At 34.8% G+C, this 17,748-nt stretch overlaps 2 protein-coding genes across 3 annotated transcripts in view; one reads left to right on the top strand and one right to left on the bottom strand.

Moving 5' to 3' along the window:
- Window positions 1–9,372, top strand: part of LOC117115802 (probable phosphorylase b kinase regulatory subunit alpha) — a gene marked incomplete in the record, with an annotated part of 42,641 nt that extends 33,269 nt beyond the window's left edge. Inside the window, 3 exon segments of the mRNA XM_033259740.1 lie at window positions 2,869–3,039; window positions 5,272–5,529; window positions 8,549–9,372. Coding sequence (XP_033115631.1) covers window positions 2,869–3,039; window positions 5,272–5,529; window positions 8,549–8,776 — 657 coding nt within the window.
- Window positions 9,373–11,831: 2,459 nt separating this feature from the next.
- The window catches only part of LOC117115805 (fibroblast growth factor 13-like), a 27,280-nt gene continuing 21,363 nt past the window's right edge, over window positions 11,832–17,748 (bottom strand). For both annotated transcript variants that reach the window (XM_033259746.1, XM_033259745.1), the window contains exons 3-4: window positions 15,546–15,655; window positions 11,832–15,310 (exon numbers count right to left, since the gene is read on the bottom strand). In XM_033259746.1, the coding sequence (XP_033115637.1) occupies window positions 15,053–15,310; window positions 15,546–15,655 (368 nt within the window). In that variant the 3' untranslated portion in view covers window positions 11,832–15,052. The remainder of the gene's footprint in view (window positions 15,311–15,545; window positions 15,656–17,748) is intronic.

Genomic DNA, 17,748 nt, shown 5'->3' with positions numbered 1-17,748 from the left:
ATCATTGGTGGTCTACTGACCCTAATTCTCTAAAACTTGTAAAATATGTTTATTTTATTTATATTTATATGAATTGCCACTGAAATCATAACAAGAAACATAAGAAATTCCAGTGAGAGAATGTGTCAATGTCAACAGGTGCAGTGACCTCTAAACCTACAAGTTCTCATAATGGACATGACCAAACTGCAACAACAATTAATATATAACTTGAGTATTTGGCATTAACACTGCATAGCTTCCTAAGACAATACAACAAGAATTGATTTGATAATTAACAATTTTGGAAACTTCACATTATAAAGAAATGAATGGGTTACAAAAAAAAATTTGTTAAAATATGGTATGTCAAAGTAATCAAGGTAGAAGAGAAATATTTAAAAAATATGAGTGTTTGACGTAATAAGTTAGTAGTCCACAGTTAGCCCAAGATAGCGCAATATTAATAGTTCAGTACATAGTTCAGTAATAAGATTGATGAATTTTTTAATTCTGAGTTATTGCAACATGTGCATTAAGAAAAATAATGTAAAGCATTCCAACAACAGGTGGTGGGTGGTGCTCTGCTGGGTCCCAGTGACTTCCCTGTCTGATATGATGCCACCGTAGATGTTGGGGAGCTCTGATGTTCCCCTCATCACGATTCCTGTGACATGTGTTTTCCTAATCCAGATGGATTCCTGTATCTGTCTTTAAAAATCTATTCTGTTTTTTGCTGAGAGTGTCTGCAATCACCCAATGTGGTATGTAGTTGAATAAAGTGTTGTATGCCCATATATGTTCATGATGTGATGTCATCATAACCATATTAAGGCATGTCACATGTTTTTTTCAGGACAGGGCTCAATGTATGTCATGTTCTTTAAACACATGTATGTTCGTCGTGTGATTCCCTGGCATTGCATTTTTAACACATACATGTAATTTTTCAATTTCTTTTTTTTTGTACCATTCTACTTGAACTTGCATTGTTATAAGTATGTATATAATATCATGTGGTGTTGATGAGTCTCAACTAAATCAAATTAATGTAAATAAGTTACAGTATACATACTTTGTTTTATTTATTGTTTATTTCTACTCATTATTAGACTAGATGTTGCTAATCTTGTACCTGGGAGTAAGCAGGGTGGTTTCTGCCCGTTTACCTGCAGTGGTACAGCAAAGTTGCAGTAACAAATATTAATTTGTTTTTTCCCAATTGGCTTAGGTTTGTTTAAATTTCAAGAGTTAAGCTTTATCTACACTATCAAATTTCATCAAAAAAGCGTCACATACAATTTGATGGAACATAGAGTTGAACACGTTCAACTTTTTTTGATACAATTTGATGATATGTCATCGTACCCATATATGGGCACATCACATTTTTTTGTCACATAAAATTTTTACCAAGAAAACAAATTTCATGTTATGCTTTGTATGAGATTAATAAATGAACTGAATGTCTGATTCTGAATACTTGGTAGCATTGAACTCACAATTAGGCCTATAATAACAATTTTAAAAAAACAAGCTGTGTTCAGGCAACACAACATTTTCGTTTTATAATGTTATTTTATGTTGTTTGTTAATTTATTTTACTATGAGACAGCCTCATTGATCCTCTTTCAGAATATAAAGTTCAAAAAAGCCAATGAATTAATTAGTCATTCAGTAACATTTGAAATAGAGAAGTATTAATGAAATTTTAACAGACAGTTTTTGAAGGTTTCTAGTAATTTATTCATAAACAATTGTTGTTTATTTTACCTTGAGGGAATTGAATTGAAGGATATTTGTAATATGCTGCCAATAATGATGCTAAACAGGCTGATTGCCAAGCACGAATTGACACAAATCTAGTAAATCTTGCAAATACTAATGTTTAGCAAGTTTATTTCAATACAAATGATTTTACATAAATTTTTTTTTGGGGGGGTGGAGTGTATAATATTTCTTATATTATAATAATATTATTCTATTTCTTTATTTTTTTTGTGGTTTTCATTTTTGGTTAATTTTAGGATAGTCTGTCTTGGTTTTTTTCTCTGTTCTTTAAATCTCCACCGTCATTTTGTCTGCTTTTTCTTTACGCTCACCTTACAATTCTTTACTTGGACATTATTATTATTATTATTATTATTATTATTATTATTATTATTATTATTACAGTATTATTATTATTGTTTATTTTTTAAGAGTATTTATAGAAGGTGACCCTTCCAGTGTGTCCTAGAAAGGTTGGTTGATGTTCAGAGGCCATCTTAAATGTGTATTATGTGGATTTGAAGTGCCAGGATCGTCGCAAAATGGATACTGTGACATGACTAAATATGGTCATGATGACATCATATCATGACCATATATCATGACTATATATAGGTATAAACAAGTGTTAAAGATTTGAACTGAAGACCCTGGGGTTTGAAAGCAAACACTTTAACCACCAGTGTGCCATTGCGCTGAGCCCAGCCTGTTGAATACTGTTGCTAAGGTACCATTAATTGACAGTGTAAAAATTTGTAATGACATGTGTTTCTATGTATTTTCCTGGTAATGTTCTAATTGGTCATTCTGTTTAATTGACATTCCGGGAAAGTTCATTCACAGAATACAGACGACATCCCTTAAAGCACTTGTTGAGAAGCATGACCAAGCTCATGTGGTCAATCTCTTTTCGTCCTAATAACAACTTAAGTCCTGTCCAGACTATCAAATTTTATTTGACAAAAACATGTGACATGCCTAAATATGGTCATGACCATATATAGGTAGATCGTAAATATACTTATAAAACATAGCGCTTACAATATCATAATAGAAATATAGGTAAAAATAAAAGAAGTACAACATATTGTATATAGGAATCTGTTTTCACTTTTACAGATGATATCCAAGAGCGGAGATGCTAGTAAGTTGGATCTAAGTAAGGAATCACTAGAAGATGAAGTTTTTTCTGAAAGATCAGGGCAGTGGCTTAGGAGACGACGGTTAGACGGTGCTCTTAATCGAGCACCACAGGACTTCTACCCAAAGGTTTGGGGTGTTTTAGAAAAGGTACGCAGCATATACTATAATTTCCGTTACAATAACGTTCTCGTTTGTTTTCATTTTATTTATTGACATTCACTAAAGTATGATCAAAGCAGCATGAAACGACAAAAATAAAAACAGAGTAATATAATGAAAAGCATGAACATTTAAAGCACTACTTTTCAAAAATGGAAAATTGTCGTTGATAAATCAGACGCTCTCACATAACGAAGATGTGTTTGTCTCAGGTTAAACTTGTACCCGGCTTTAAACATGTTCTGTGATGTTGAAACATTTCAGATCATCCCTAATTAGATGCGGAAATGAGGTCATTCCTCTTTTTTTTGTCGGGTTGACATTGTATTGGAGGCTTCATTTTATACGTCAATTTAATTCACTATCACTCGATTTCTATAGTAGTCACCACTCTCCTTAATCTCCCTCATTGCATTTTTTACTTCATCATGTCATCTTCAGTAATATGTATAAATATGGGCAAGTTTCATCACTTCCTCTCTTCTTGTTCTGGCTCCCCAAAGATAACGGTAGAGTCTGAAGGCCTCCATCTCAGGCAGTGCCTAGAGGTCACACCTTCATAGATAAATTGAGTGAGGCAGAAAATTATCCCTGTAAAATGTAATATAGGATTGCGGTTGAACACAAAACCGACTTATAATCATTGAAGTTAAAATGGAGTGTAGAGATGATCCTAAGGTCCCAGTTCAATCGCAACGTCAATGTCAATACTGACAGCAGGTTTGGAAGGCTGTCACGGTGAATGACTCCCAAGTTGGTAAATGCAAGTTTTAAACTTTCAAATCTGTAACTAGATAAGGACATTTTGTCCTTGTGATATTAAAGGGATTATAAAATGATGAGTTTAGACAAGTTAAAGTACATAAGCCTCTCAATTTAAAAAAAAAGTTGGTGAAGAGACATATACACTTTATATAAAGTCATTAACGAATTTAAGACTTAAATTTTTGTTTTGATAAGTATGTCAGTAAAAGCAACATTTTTTTTTGTAAATTGTTTAATTTGAAAGTTGATTCAAAATTCTATTTTTTGTTTTGTGCAAAAAAATACATCATGACTTGTTTTTCTGTACTTATCAATGCATAACATTATATATATATATAGTAGTAGTTTAAATATATATAGTAGTAGTTTAAATATTATATAATCAAATTCACTCAAAAGTTTTTTATTATTTACCTTAAAATGCCCAAAAGCATGATTTTTTAGAGACGCTATAATCTGGAAGTATGAAAAATTACCTTTTGTTTACTCTGTAAAACAATCGAGAAATCATCCTTATTACTAACCACGTTTTAAAGCCAGCCATGTCATGTTTAGCATCATTATAAAGCTAATTTTATAAGCTTGACTATGGTTGGTCAATCTATTGTGATAGCCTTTATTTTCACCAATGAGAATCAGGTTGTTTTCATGTATACAAACCCAAGCTCTCCTTGACGACGACAAAAACGGCACAAAGATTGGTTAATTTGATTATTTCGTCATTTTATTACGAACATGAACGCTTCCTCCTTTATTTTTTCCATAACATTTTGGTTTAATAATAATTTAAATTCAAATATAACAGCAAATACAGTATAGCTTAAAATAATTGTTGAATGTGTTTGTTTTCTTAACAAATTGCGTTGAACTATTGAGTTTACCATACAAAAAAAAACGTCTTTCTGTGTTTTGAAATTTACACATTTTTCTCAGAATTCACAGGAACTACGCCTAGGCCTAATAATTCTAGGCCTACTACATATTTTATTGATATTGAATCTTCACGAATCTTGGAAAAAGTATTGGAAATATTATAAACAACAAATGTACCAAATATCAGCAGATTTAGAATAAGTTAAATCCCCGTTGCTAACAAATGAGCAATATTATTATGGGCCTATGTGGAAGATTATCAGTGAATATGTATTATGCAATTGGTATCACAGGTTTGTATCATATTGAGAGAAAGAAAAAAGATAAAAGATGAGTTTCATTTTTAATAATCTGTTTTTTATTATTTCCATCACCATTTTCCTTTGTTAATTTTGGAAAGCAGGCAATAATAGTATAGTAAAAAGAAATGATTTGTGTTCTGAAGTGTCAACTTAAAAGGAAGTGCTTAAATTTAGTCATGAATTAATATTTTAATCACAACTATTATCCTTGATGAGAAACACGAAACATTTATGTTATTGTTGGAAAAAATGGCTTTAAAACCTTGTCTGTTTTTTGCAGTGTCATGGTATTAGTATAGAGGGGCATTTTTTGCATCAAAGTCTTACAAGAGAGATGACAGCTGGAGAATTTAAGTTTGCCTTAGCAGTTGAGACTGTGCTCAACCGTATACCGCAACCACAGTACCGACAGCTGATGGTTGAGGCCCTAATGGTTCTCACTTTGGTGGTAGAGAATGGTTGGTTTAAGAGTCTTGGTGGAACTATTCAAGTAGACAAACTGGTTTCCGATGCAAACACGCTGTTTCTAGAAGATCAGGTACGATAAATTTGGATTTAAATGTTTTCTAAGGCAATATGGATGCTACACTGGGCCCTCAAAGAGACCAGAATAAAGTAAGAAAGTCATCACAATGAAACAAAAATGAACAAAATGAAAATTATTAGTATGATTAGTTATCTTTATGGTTCAAAGTTTCTAGATTCCACTCTCCACATACCTCCTGCAGTACTATACACAAAGCCATTGGATCATTAACAAATTTTGTACTATGGTTTTAGAGATGGTTCCTTTTGAATTGTTAATCGGGTTGAACACCAGTGAAATTAATATCAATATGTTGGGCCTAAGCTTAATGGCTCAATGCGTGCAGCGAATGTTCACAGCTTTGTAAATGTCTAGCTTCGATTCAATGCATGCAGCTACAATTTAATGCTCTCGTCTTTGTTAATGTGCCTAGCTGTGATTCAATGCATGCAACACCAACTTAATTTTCCTAGCTTAGTAAATGTCTAGCTTTGACTCAGTGCATGCAGGTGCAAATCAATGTTCTCGTCTTCTTCAATGTGCCTAGTTATGATTCAATGTGAGCAGCTGCAACTTCATATGCCTACTTGTATATGAATGCACCTGCAATATAACATGCTCATATTTAACTTAATCTATGTAGCAACAAACGTGTAGCTTTAAATTGATGAGTACTGCAGGAAGCTGTAAAACATACGACAGCATTTCCTCATACCATCATGAAGTTCAAATTATTAGTGAATGAATACTTGGTGACATTTATAATTTCTCTAGAATTGGACTGTTGTTTTTTTTTTTTCACTTTTTTTAATTTCATTGTCTTTTCATTACTGAAGAGAAAAATGTTTGTCTTTGATCTTTTATTTGGAAAACTAAAAATTTAAAACAATTTTTGAAAAATAATATAAATATTTTATTTCTAATGGTGCCTGTTAATTTTCTTTTTATGTCTCTGTTGTTTTGTGATTTAAGTTTGACCACAATTCTGGACAAAGAAAGTTGAGAAAATGAATAAATTCATTAAGTGTGAATGTAAAGTGTCTGGATGTGTGACATGCTTGTTTTTACTTTTCTTATATATGTTTTTTTCTGATATAACTTTGACCACAGTGAAAAAAATGGTTGCATTGACCGTGTCCTTCTGGACAAAGGAAGTTGAAATAAATGAACAAATTCTCTTTTTTGTCTCGGCTGGGTATGTGTGAGTAGTCTCTTTGGATGGGTGACATGCTGCTGGAATTGAGTGCTAAGTTGTACGAAATTGGTAATATCCTGGACTGATATTGCTGACCGCAGTAAACGCTTGGAAGCGAACACTGCATTGTCACAACCTCATAATGAATTGGCATTTCTGCTAACTTCACGTAACAAAATTTATTACAGAATCGAGAATAATATTATTAGGAAGTGTGTCTTTCACAGTGATGATTAATATTTGACATTTTTGAAAGCTGATGCAAAATATCATTTACTTAGTGCTGCTTCCTAGCAAATATCACAATTGAAAAATATTCTTAAGATACTTCTACGATAACTTAAGTCAATGGAGTGAGTTGTTAGAGAGACTGACTAATACAGAGTGTCTATCCATAAACTTGCTCCCTGACTCAAGACTGCCTTTTACCTTATTCTTGCCTTGGGGGCCTCGAAGGCCAATTATGACGTTTGCTAAAGGAGATATGAATTTTACTTTGGGATATGATTTAAATGTGTTCATATATCATTTATTTAATCGATTAAAATAATTTAAAATACCATGACAGAAACAAAAATGAAAAAGCGAGTTGAAACCCAACTGGATTGCTCAAAATTAAAAATATGTTTGCTGACTGTCATGTGATTACAAGAAAAAAAAAAAAGATGGCTGAGTGTAAAAAAGTTGGAATAACTGCTCCAAGAAATGGGTTTTCCCAATGCTAATCTATTCCGCTGTATATTTAGAACTTATTTGTCAATTTTTAGGAATGAAGTTTGTAATCTAATCAAATAAAATTTATTCATCAAAACCTCTAAACAAGGAGAAGATAAAACATACCACATACATTAAAAATACATTTACTAAATTAATTGAATTAAATAATGAAAACACTATATGAAAAGGAGAAGTGTCCTACATAAGTGACCAATACATTAACATGAGGCACGCCATCAGCCTTTGACAGTGTTGCCAAAACGACTTCAGCAACAACTCTATGAAATCGAGGTGATTCTTGCCAAGGAACAGATTTCATATAGAATTGTTTTAATACTGTCACAGACACCGTGATTATAACAGTCAAAAGTTCTTAATGGAACGTTTGAAGTTGCTACGATAAGTTTCATTAAATATATATTTGCATAGGGAAAAATCAGATCGATTTGCAAACCAATTTTTAATTTGATCAACAAGTTTATTCTTTGAAAAAGATATAGCTTTTTCCTGATCATTAAGAGATGTATTATTCATAATTTGACATACAAGATCCAGCTGGCTGTATTTACTATTTCATAAAACTCATTATACAATTTAAAATTTTTCCATACTGTTACAATACAATAAACAATAAGGCACTATGTTTTTTTATGTGTTTTACATTTATTTATGGACTTTAGTGCAATATAAATTTCATGATTGATTGATTGGTAATAACCTTGAATTTTAAGTCACAGTTTCACAAATCTTAATAACATTTTCAAAAGGATTTTGATGTAAAATACAGATATATTCTACCTCACCCCTAATTCTCCCATTCCCCCTCCCATCACATCAGCAAAATGTATAATTAATTACCGGATGGAAATGATACTTTATAAATTGTCTCATTATGAGATGTAGGAAGTGGACTCCTTATCGAATCGTGATAAATTATTCTTGTTATGTTATAGGATTTGAACCAAGGGCTCTGGGATATGAAAGCAATCAGACCATTTTTACCACAAAAATACAGCTCATCCGTGTGAAGTCATTGGTCACTTCCTTTGTGTCATTAAATACAAGTGTCAACTATAGACTTATGTAATTTATGAATAGTGCAATGGTTTTGTCTTGCAGAGAATTCATAATGGTGATTCAGTGTTATGCTGTGCAGGAAATCCTCCAGGTTTTAAGCAGGATGTACTAAAATGTAACGGAGTCGCCGGAATTTGCGGCAATTTTTACGACAGTGCTCCGAGTGGACAGTATGGAACCATGACATACCTAGCCAAGGCTGTCGCAAAGACTCTCAATTTTCTGCAGGAGTTTGGTGGGAATGATGCAGTTGAATGCAAACTAAGTTAATGACTACATAATTAGTGAAGTACTGTAGATTCTGCAATATTATAGGAAGCAAGAGCCTGTTTTTGTAGCTCATTATAATACAGTTACAACAGGATATCCATCCGCCACAATTACTGCTGTATATTGTTAAAACCTGCGAGTGTGGAAATAGTAATCACGGCAATGAATTTTCAGCCAATGCACTTCAAGAGCACTAGAAATTCAAGGTAGAAGCAAGACGAAGGCTAAAATGTTACAGTTCTAGTTTCTATGTTAAGCGTCGGTCTTACTGTACAGAGTAAAAACAGCAAACATCATATACAATTCCGCACAACTCTATTGGAATACGCATTTTTCTGCTGTATTTCTGGAGTTTAGATGCAAACAAAGATGGTACTTTTTATATGAATTATATGATGTTTATTGAGAATACTCAACATCCAAATAGGGAAGGGGTGGGGGCTTATGAGGGTTTTGTTTGGGAGGGCTGGTTTGAAGGGGTGTAGCTGACAAAGTAATGCAATATGAGGTGATTATCTTAATTATGTGACCGTAATTTGTTTTTCTTCGAAAATATTTTAGTGAGGATTGTGACTGCTGTGTGTCCCCCTCCAGGTGTGTAACTGTATGGGAGAGGGGTGTAGGAGAGCATTATCTGGCAGAATTGTAAACTTCATTGCAGAAGTAGACTCTTAAACAGGAGGATCTCCAACCCCCCTAAATTGGTGCCTCATCTCATATAGCAGTTCCTCCTATTCACCTCCTACCTCCTATTCACCTCCTACCCCCTATTTTAAATTCCAATTTCCCATCCCCCCCCCCCAATTTGAAATAGCTGGTCTTTTACCCCCTATAAAATTGCTGTCTCATAGTTGCTGAGAAATATTTGCCTACGTGGGGTGAGGATAATGAAGTGTGTGTGTGAAAGGAAGAATAAGGTGCGAGTAGTAGGGTGTTCAATATACATCAACCAACGATGATGTAATGCAGGTCAGATGATGAGCGTGCTAGGTGCCAAATGGTTGCTAGGCAGCATGAGTTTTAGTGGTTTTGTACAGGAAGCAATTCATTGACTGTGTCAGGTTCAATAATGGGAGGGTCATGGATTTCCATCTAATAATGTCGAAATAGTGAATGGAATTTCGGTATGACATGTTAAATTAAAAAACTGGTCGGTTTTATAGTCCTGCAGATTTTCAAGGTGGCTGTCCTGCAATTGCTTTCGGTTCGATGTTTCGGTTCTCTGATTGGCTGTAAGTATGAAAGTGACCAGACGTAGTTGGTCACGCATGACGTGGCACCATAAGACCTAATAAGGCCTTGGAGACATGAAGTTCCAGTGGGTGAAAGTTGTGGGGACCGAGTAGGCTTTGTCGCTTTTATTATTCCTAGTCTTTTTCTAAATGTTTTACTTAGCCTTAGGGCTATATCATAGGCCTAGTTGTTTTTATTTTTTAATTCGGAGATTTTTCTGAGCTTTCTTTTGTTATATATGTATGTCTAGAATTTTATTTTGCAAAATGTGTTTTCATTTTAATATTATCTTTTCTACTGCTAAGACTAATATAAAATGTAATATTAATACACTGTCCATATTTTTCTACGTGAATAGTCACACACTGACGGTCCTGTCTTATAATTAGGTTTGTGTATGGAATTGAAATTTGTATTTAAAATCATTCCACCACATCAAAACTGATGAGAAAGACATGAGTAGGTCTCAATTCCAATGATTGAATGTTCTCCTGTCTATCACTTTAAAAACTTCATAATTAATGTTGACAGGGTCGTTCGTTGTAGGGCATGCGCGATGGTGGAGGGCAAGTCAACGTCCTACGGAATTTGGGTGTAGATGGTTTGCAATAGTGATCGTATTGTTGGTATGACATGGCCTTCACTTGGCGATTCAAGTCATCTTTTTTCCATCAGGACCACGTGTTCGATTATTATTATTATTTATTATTATTATTTATTATTTATTTAATTATTTATTATTATTATTTATTATTAATTATTATTATTTATTATTATTATTATTATTATTATTATTATTATTATTATTATTATTATTATTATTATTATATACAGTGCCCCGTGGTAGTCTTTAGGCCGCACGTAAGGACCAGTTTTCCAGCGGATAAGTCATATTATGGCCTCTTTGCACAACATTGGTACTATATAAAAAATTGAAGTCAATAAGTAACTAAACCTTTCAAATATAGAAATATATAGGCATTTTTTAAGGGGTGCATATTCAAATGCAGAAGTTATCTATAGGTTGTTTTTAGATGAAAAGTATTATATAGGTGAGCAGGATATTTTGAACATTAATTTGTGAAGGAAAGGATTAGCAGCATTTAAAAAAAACAGCGCGCCAATTGGTCGCCTAAACGAATAAGATTGCCTGCTACACAGCAGCAGCACCAAGTGTTGCCTGCCACATTCTATTCATATCATGCCAATATCATTACAGTATTGCTCCTAGTCACAATCCCAGCATGCAATTTCGAGATATCGCTACCGGCTGTTTGAGAATTCACACAGTAGGCTACGTCACTCACACATTCATAGATTACTGCCCTCAATGTCGTTATTAAGCCTAACTTCTAGCATGTATTCTAACGTACTTTACTCTCACTGCAAAGGTGCTCGTCTTCGCCAAAAAGCGCATCTTTATCAACATAATCCACTAAAACACACTTCGATTAATAAGCATTCGTAGATTGGACTGTGCATTCCCGTATCCAAGTATCGACATAAAGTTACGTTGTGTTTATGTCGGTTGACCTTCATAAGAGCATGCGCAGTTGAAACTGCGAATTGGCTTATTAATTTTGTGTTTATTGTTTCTATGCAATTTTCCAAAATTCATTTCCGAAAGGACGTTTAAAGTGAATCCTGATTTCTATGATTTATATCAGTTGGCATCATCATTCAGCAAATCTCTTCAAGGACATGCGTCAAATATTATTGACAATACAAACGTCCCTGGACGATGGTGTGATTCATGTGTTTTAATGTGTGAGGTGGTTTTTACTCTATACGAGATGAACAATAAAAGTACCAGATAGCATTATACATTGATACATCGATTTCTGTTTTAATGTATGCATGCGTTTGTAGCAGGCAGTACAACGAGTTGCTACACGGTTGGTTCACACTAGAACGTTTCAGACGCAATGCAAACACAAGACACAACTGATAAGCCGGGTACTCACTGTCGTCGGCCGCGATTTATAAAGAAAGCAACGCCACGACGCGCGCGCAACGGATCGTGTTTAAGACTGCTACCGAAAATGAGCAGACGGCGTCGCCGCCGTCAAGCTCTGTCTGAAAACAGAGTTTGATTCGTTGGTCGTTGGTCGACTGTCGTACGACGCAGTAAATGCCCGGCTTGACATTATTTTCTCATTCCACTCGCAACAAAATAATAGTTTTGACAGCTGGCGGCGTTAGCCAACTATTGAAAACGTTGAATTTTGCGTTTATGCAATTACGCGTCTATGTTTTTTACAAGCGTTTTTTTTTTAGCATTTGTGTCGCTTCTCTAGTGTTTGCTTAACATCGCATCTGGAGTATTTCTAGTCTGAACCAAACTTTAGGCCTACTTACAACACATACGCCCGCACATACGACCACCAGCACAGCCATTGCTAACCACGCAGGTTTCATTCAACTTTTGTAATAAATTAACTTACGTACAAAAATATCTCATAAAAATATATCCCATAAATATTTACTCAATAATAATAAATATGCCTTTGCTACGCACAAAGGCCGCTCTGTACACATTTGAAAACATTACAATATTAGAACACTTTCAAGGCGAATTTCTTTCACATTATGTGACACGTAATCAGGAATAGGCCCATATGGCCTAGCAACACGCCTAACATTTTATATTGTTGACTGATATTTAATGATAAGGTACTAACGTGTCAAAGTGTGTTGCCGTATTCCTAGTGACTTCGATGTAATTGCGGCAGCGAAATTATCAGACAAGTACACATGGAAATCTCATATTTGACTAATTATTTCCCCTTTAGTGGCCTTGCTGTTCATTACCTACATGAGATAGTCCTAGCTATTGTATATTAAGGCGCGTAGGCCTAGAGTGATTGTTGCAAATATTTGCATACATATTTATCACTGGCTGAAAAAAATAAGAATTTCATCTTTGTAATTTTCGTTGGACACGATTAAAATTTCCATAATACTGTTAACTTACACCCCTCCGGAAAATTAACCAAAAAAAATGTGACGTCATTATAAAGAATTAATTTTTCTAATTAAATATAAACATAAGTTACTTTTTTATCCAGATGTGCCCTTTGCCATCGTAACTGCTATAAAAGAACTTAAGATAAACATAAAATCGTTAATTAAAGCTACGCGACGAAGGACATCACAGCCCTACGTTTTCGAATGCAAAAAATAAAATTAAGTACGTTATTCATAAACAAATTTAAAATATCGGAATATTGCATACAAATATTAATAATGATTTAGCTTTAAACAAGTATATAACAGTTTTTGACTGTACTATGATCTTATAGAAGTCAATGATATAACGTATTTATTATATGACAATAACACTATAAACACTAATTATAAAATGTATATATACTGTACTACTAACATATCAAGATGAGATTGCAAATATCACGCTGAGTGAGTCATTGTGATTAGCCACACTAATACTTTAATTTAGATCGTAAGTTTTATAATGATTTTATTATATTAAGAATCAATAGGTGACGCGATGGTTAATATACAGATGAATAATGAATTCCTCACAGAGAAACCTGGTCTAAATACGATTTCATCAAGCAATTTGCTTACATAATATTTGCAATGTACGTCATTTAAATACTGTGGTAGCGCCACAAATACAAAAAATGTAAAATCAATTTTACTACCGCAAGTAGTGGCTTTTTTTACTTTTATATACTGAAACTAAATATAAGCCGCTCACTCACTATGTCCGACGCGATTCTATAGAGAACACAACGACGGGCGCGCAACGGATCGTTTTTAATGACTGTTCAGAGTGCCGCCGACAATCAGCAGACGGCTTCAGCGCTCACAGGCTAGGGTGCGGAGTTGGATTCGTCGGCTGACGGTCGTACGACCGCCTACGATGCAGTGAGTGTCCGGTTTTAGGCTTATATAATCTGTAAGTTTTGCTGGAAACACCAGCCGACATTTTAATAAAGAATTTACAGCAGAGTTGCCGGCAGTTCCGATATTCCAAAACTAACGAAGAAGCATAATGTCTATATATCTAGACGTTTAAGCCGGTTACTCACTGCGTGCGACGGCAACGCGACGAAGAACGCACGCGAAAACGCGGACCCAACAGATCGTCTTTTTAATGAGGATCCGCTCAGATTGCCACTTAGCAGACGGCGTTGCGCCGGAAGCAAATGTGATTCGTCGTGCGACGGACGCAGTGAGTGTCCGGCTTAAGCAAGGACACAGTAAGTCAAAAGGCACGAACCTTTATAAAATAAAACGCCCAAAATTACGGTAGGTTATAACTTTGGAGACCATAATCTTTGGTAAATCTTGTCACAACACGTATACACTTTTTCATCATTTCAGTTTACGTATGAGATACTCCTTGTACATCGTTCGCATATTTTAAGCGTAAAATTACCCACTCAATAACATCCCTGCAGTTTCCACATTATTTTTCAATAGCAAATCTAATCCATGAATGAGATAGCAATTAGCCTACTTTGATAGCACATCATTGCATTTGTGATTTTGAGACTAATCTAACATTACCGCTTGGTCTTTCATTCAGTTTTCTTCTTTAGTGAACAGTAGGAAAATACACACGCGCTAGCACGAATAACAGATGATTTTACTCAAGACCACCACCATAGAGACAACGTCTATAGACAATGAACTGTTTTCTTATTATCCAACAATGCTATTACATCACTAACACGAATGTACCACCCCCTAGAGCTTGCCTTTGATGAAAAAAAGCTCTAAGTTGATAAAGAACGATCCAAATTACACATATAAAAGGCACCGATCTAACCGTACCATAAACGTTTGCTTCCAAATACCTTCTGCGAAAGACTCCAGTCGCTAATTATGGTTGTCACCGAAGCTAGTCGCGTCACTCCTTGTATCCTCATTGCGTTTTTCACGAATTGGCGACAGTAAACGTAACCACGACGAGAAAACACGAGTCTCAAAATAAATTTTGATGGAACGTCACGCAAGTTTTGTTCGTGGACAGGAATGTTTAGGATGTTTGATACACGTCTGTATTTACTTCTCTCATCGTGATGTTGATGTATCCACGGGAACGTCTGTTTTGAGAAATCTCGTGCTTCTCTTTTTCGTACGCCATGCGGTTGTAGCATTTTTCGGGGTACCATCTTTGTTTAACGCTACCATCCACCCTAAAGTTTTCCTTTTGGTGGCATGCCTACTTCTACAAAGCGTGCTCGTCTGGGGGTACTTGCAAGATGAAAACGATGTCCACCCGTCATTACCAATGTTTTCTTGGAAGTAGCATTCTCTTAATGGCATTCTCTGCAATGAAAATTAGCTTTAATTAGGCTTCGAATACGAAATATTAATATTGTGTAAACGTAGACTACAGCCAGCCATGTTAAGTAGTAATAATACTGATGATGTATGTTTTTGTTTTTGTTCATGTGTGTTTACGTTTGTGAACGTTTAGAGCAATTGTGATGACGATGATAATGATAATGATGATGATATATGTGATGATGATGATGATGATGGAAGTAGTAATGTTACTTACCATGCCGTGTAAATCTCCAGTTGAATTAATACATAAGTAGAGCTTAGATGCCTGGCCTTTCAGTAACACCATAGTATTCATCGACGGCGCTCGTGATATTTCAAAGATGGCTAAAAATTAAAAGAAATACATAACTATATTAAAATAACTTTATTCAAAAACTGAAAAGAAGAAATAGTTGGTTTGGGTCTAATTAGTCTATTGTGCTTACACTTTTAACCTTGTAATTCATTTCTTGAATTTGATTGGTTTAAAGTTGTGATAAGCTACTTTCTTGTGGTTGGTACATTTATACTTGGAGTAATGTTCATCTTTGCTATTTATACATTATGTATGTAGGTATTCAGACCACAAATAATGCCAAAAAAAATCTCATTAATAAATTAATGACAGTTTAATCAACATATATATAGGCCTATAATATATATGTGTGTGGGCATGGGTGTACTGTGTGCGTGACGCACGTGTTTAGACAGATTATTATTATGTGTTGGAGTTATAGCGCAATGTGGAGAGGTGGGGCAGTGCAAAGACCAACGGGATATTAGGGCCTTACATACCAGAGTGTTAGGGACTGTCTCGCCTGCGTAAAAGATGTATAGCTTCACCGTTGGATTTCATGTCCGAGACACGTGTTGTTAAAAATGATCTGATATAACATGACAAACCCACCATGGTGTATCTAGGCCTATGGTGCTCGACATAACCATTGATTTGACAGTTACGTTAGTGCATTTCAGGTCTAAGTTGTAATCAATCGTCATACAGATTGATTATTAACTCAATGAAATTGCAAATTGCATTTGAAATATAATATATCACAGGCATGTCATATGTTTTCATAAGAATTCACAAATAAGTGATATGTTGTAAACATAACCAATATCGTCTTCGAAGAACTTACTCCTGTTAAATTATTCGTAAACAGGGGTACATTATATTGATGTTGGGCATTCATGTAGCTTCGCAACGCACACGAACCAATTTCATTTCATTTTTAATCTGGGTTTAGATGGCAGATTTTTGATGAAGGAGCTACGCGGTATTTTACAGCTCAGATAATGTTTAAGAATCGGTTTAGTAACCCATCCTTTGAGTGAGTGACCCACAGAACATGTTTGTGTTCAAAACGATTGCGAAATATATTTGGTGTATGGATTGGATGATTCCTCCTTTGCCCATGGTCTTTCGTCGTCCATACAATTTGGGTATGTCCTATATGACGCCAGTCTGGGCCCCAATCCAATTACGAAGATGCATAGCACCGTAAGTAGCGTTTCATGTCCCTACATGCTTATTAAACCAAACAAGTTGTGAAAGGTCATGCCTAGTCTAAATAAATCTTGATACGAGATCGATTAAGCTCCAGGGTCCAGAAAGATAGGGTATACTGTATTTCCTGAATACAAGTCTACTGTTGACATTAATTTATCGCGTATATATTTTGTGCGCGCGTGCAATACACAATGTATACGCATAACAGTGTGATTTACATACTATAATAATTAGAATAAAAAGATGAAAATACTTCTGCATCATCATGCAAGCGATTTCGACTTAATCGATGAGCTCTCCGTAGGACTGCCAGGTAAACCGATGCAGTTGTCGGTCTTCTGTGAAAACATAAATAAACACCTCAAAGGATGTTTAAGTTGCGTTATTGGCGAGTCTATTCAACTGACCCATACGTCGACCTAAATCCGTTACTTGTCCAAGCCAATCACTTGCATACAAAGTGACAGAGACAAACGCATGGCGTTCTTGACAGTGCACCTGCGAATGAGTTGTCGAAAGAGGTCGATACATACAGTAGTTTCGTTTCTTATGTCTTATCTGTACTTGCATTGTGGTACAACTGACTTAAGTTTACCGGGCGATGTGCAATGTATTAGTCTAACAATAAAATAATACTACAATATAATTATACAGTACTAATACAATAATAATAATCATTAATTAATAAATATTATTATTGTTAGTAATATAATAATGATTAATGATAATGTAATTCATAATTTAATTTTTCTCTTATGAGAGAGCTAAGGGAAACCTTCTCTATGTATGCACCAGCAGCCGGTGATGATGATGATGATGTTGACGATGTCGACGCAGTGAACGTGAAAATAACTACCATAATTTCATTATAAACCACTTGAACTAGTCGCGTAACAAACGCAACGGCAAACCACATGGTTGACGCAGG

Source organism: Anneissia japonica, unplaced genomic scaffold (genome assembly GCF_011630105.1).
Source record: "Anneissia japonica isolate Jap-2015-1 unplaced genomic scaffold, ASM1163010v1 scaffold287611_len363355_cov233, whole genome shotgun sequence".
NCBI lineage: Eukaryota > Metazoa > Echinodermata > Crinoidea > Comatulida > Comatulidae > Anneissia > Anneissia japonica.
Note: the sequence above shows the minus strand (reverse complement) of the source record. Positions and strands in the feature narration are given on the sequence as shown.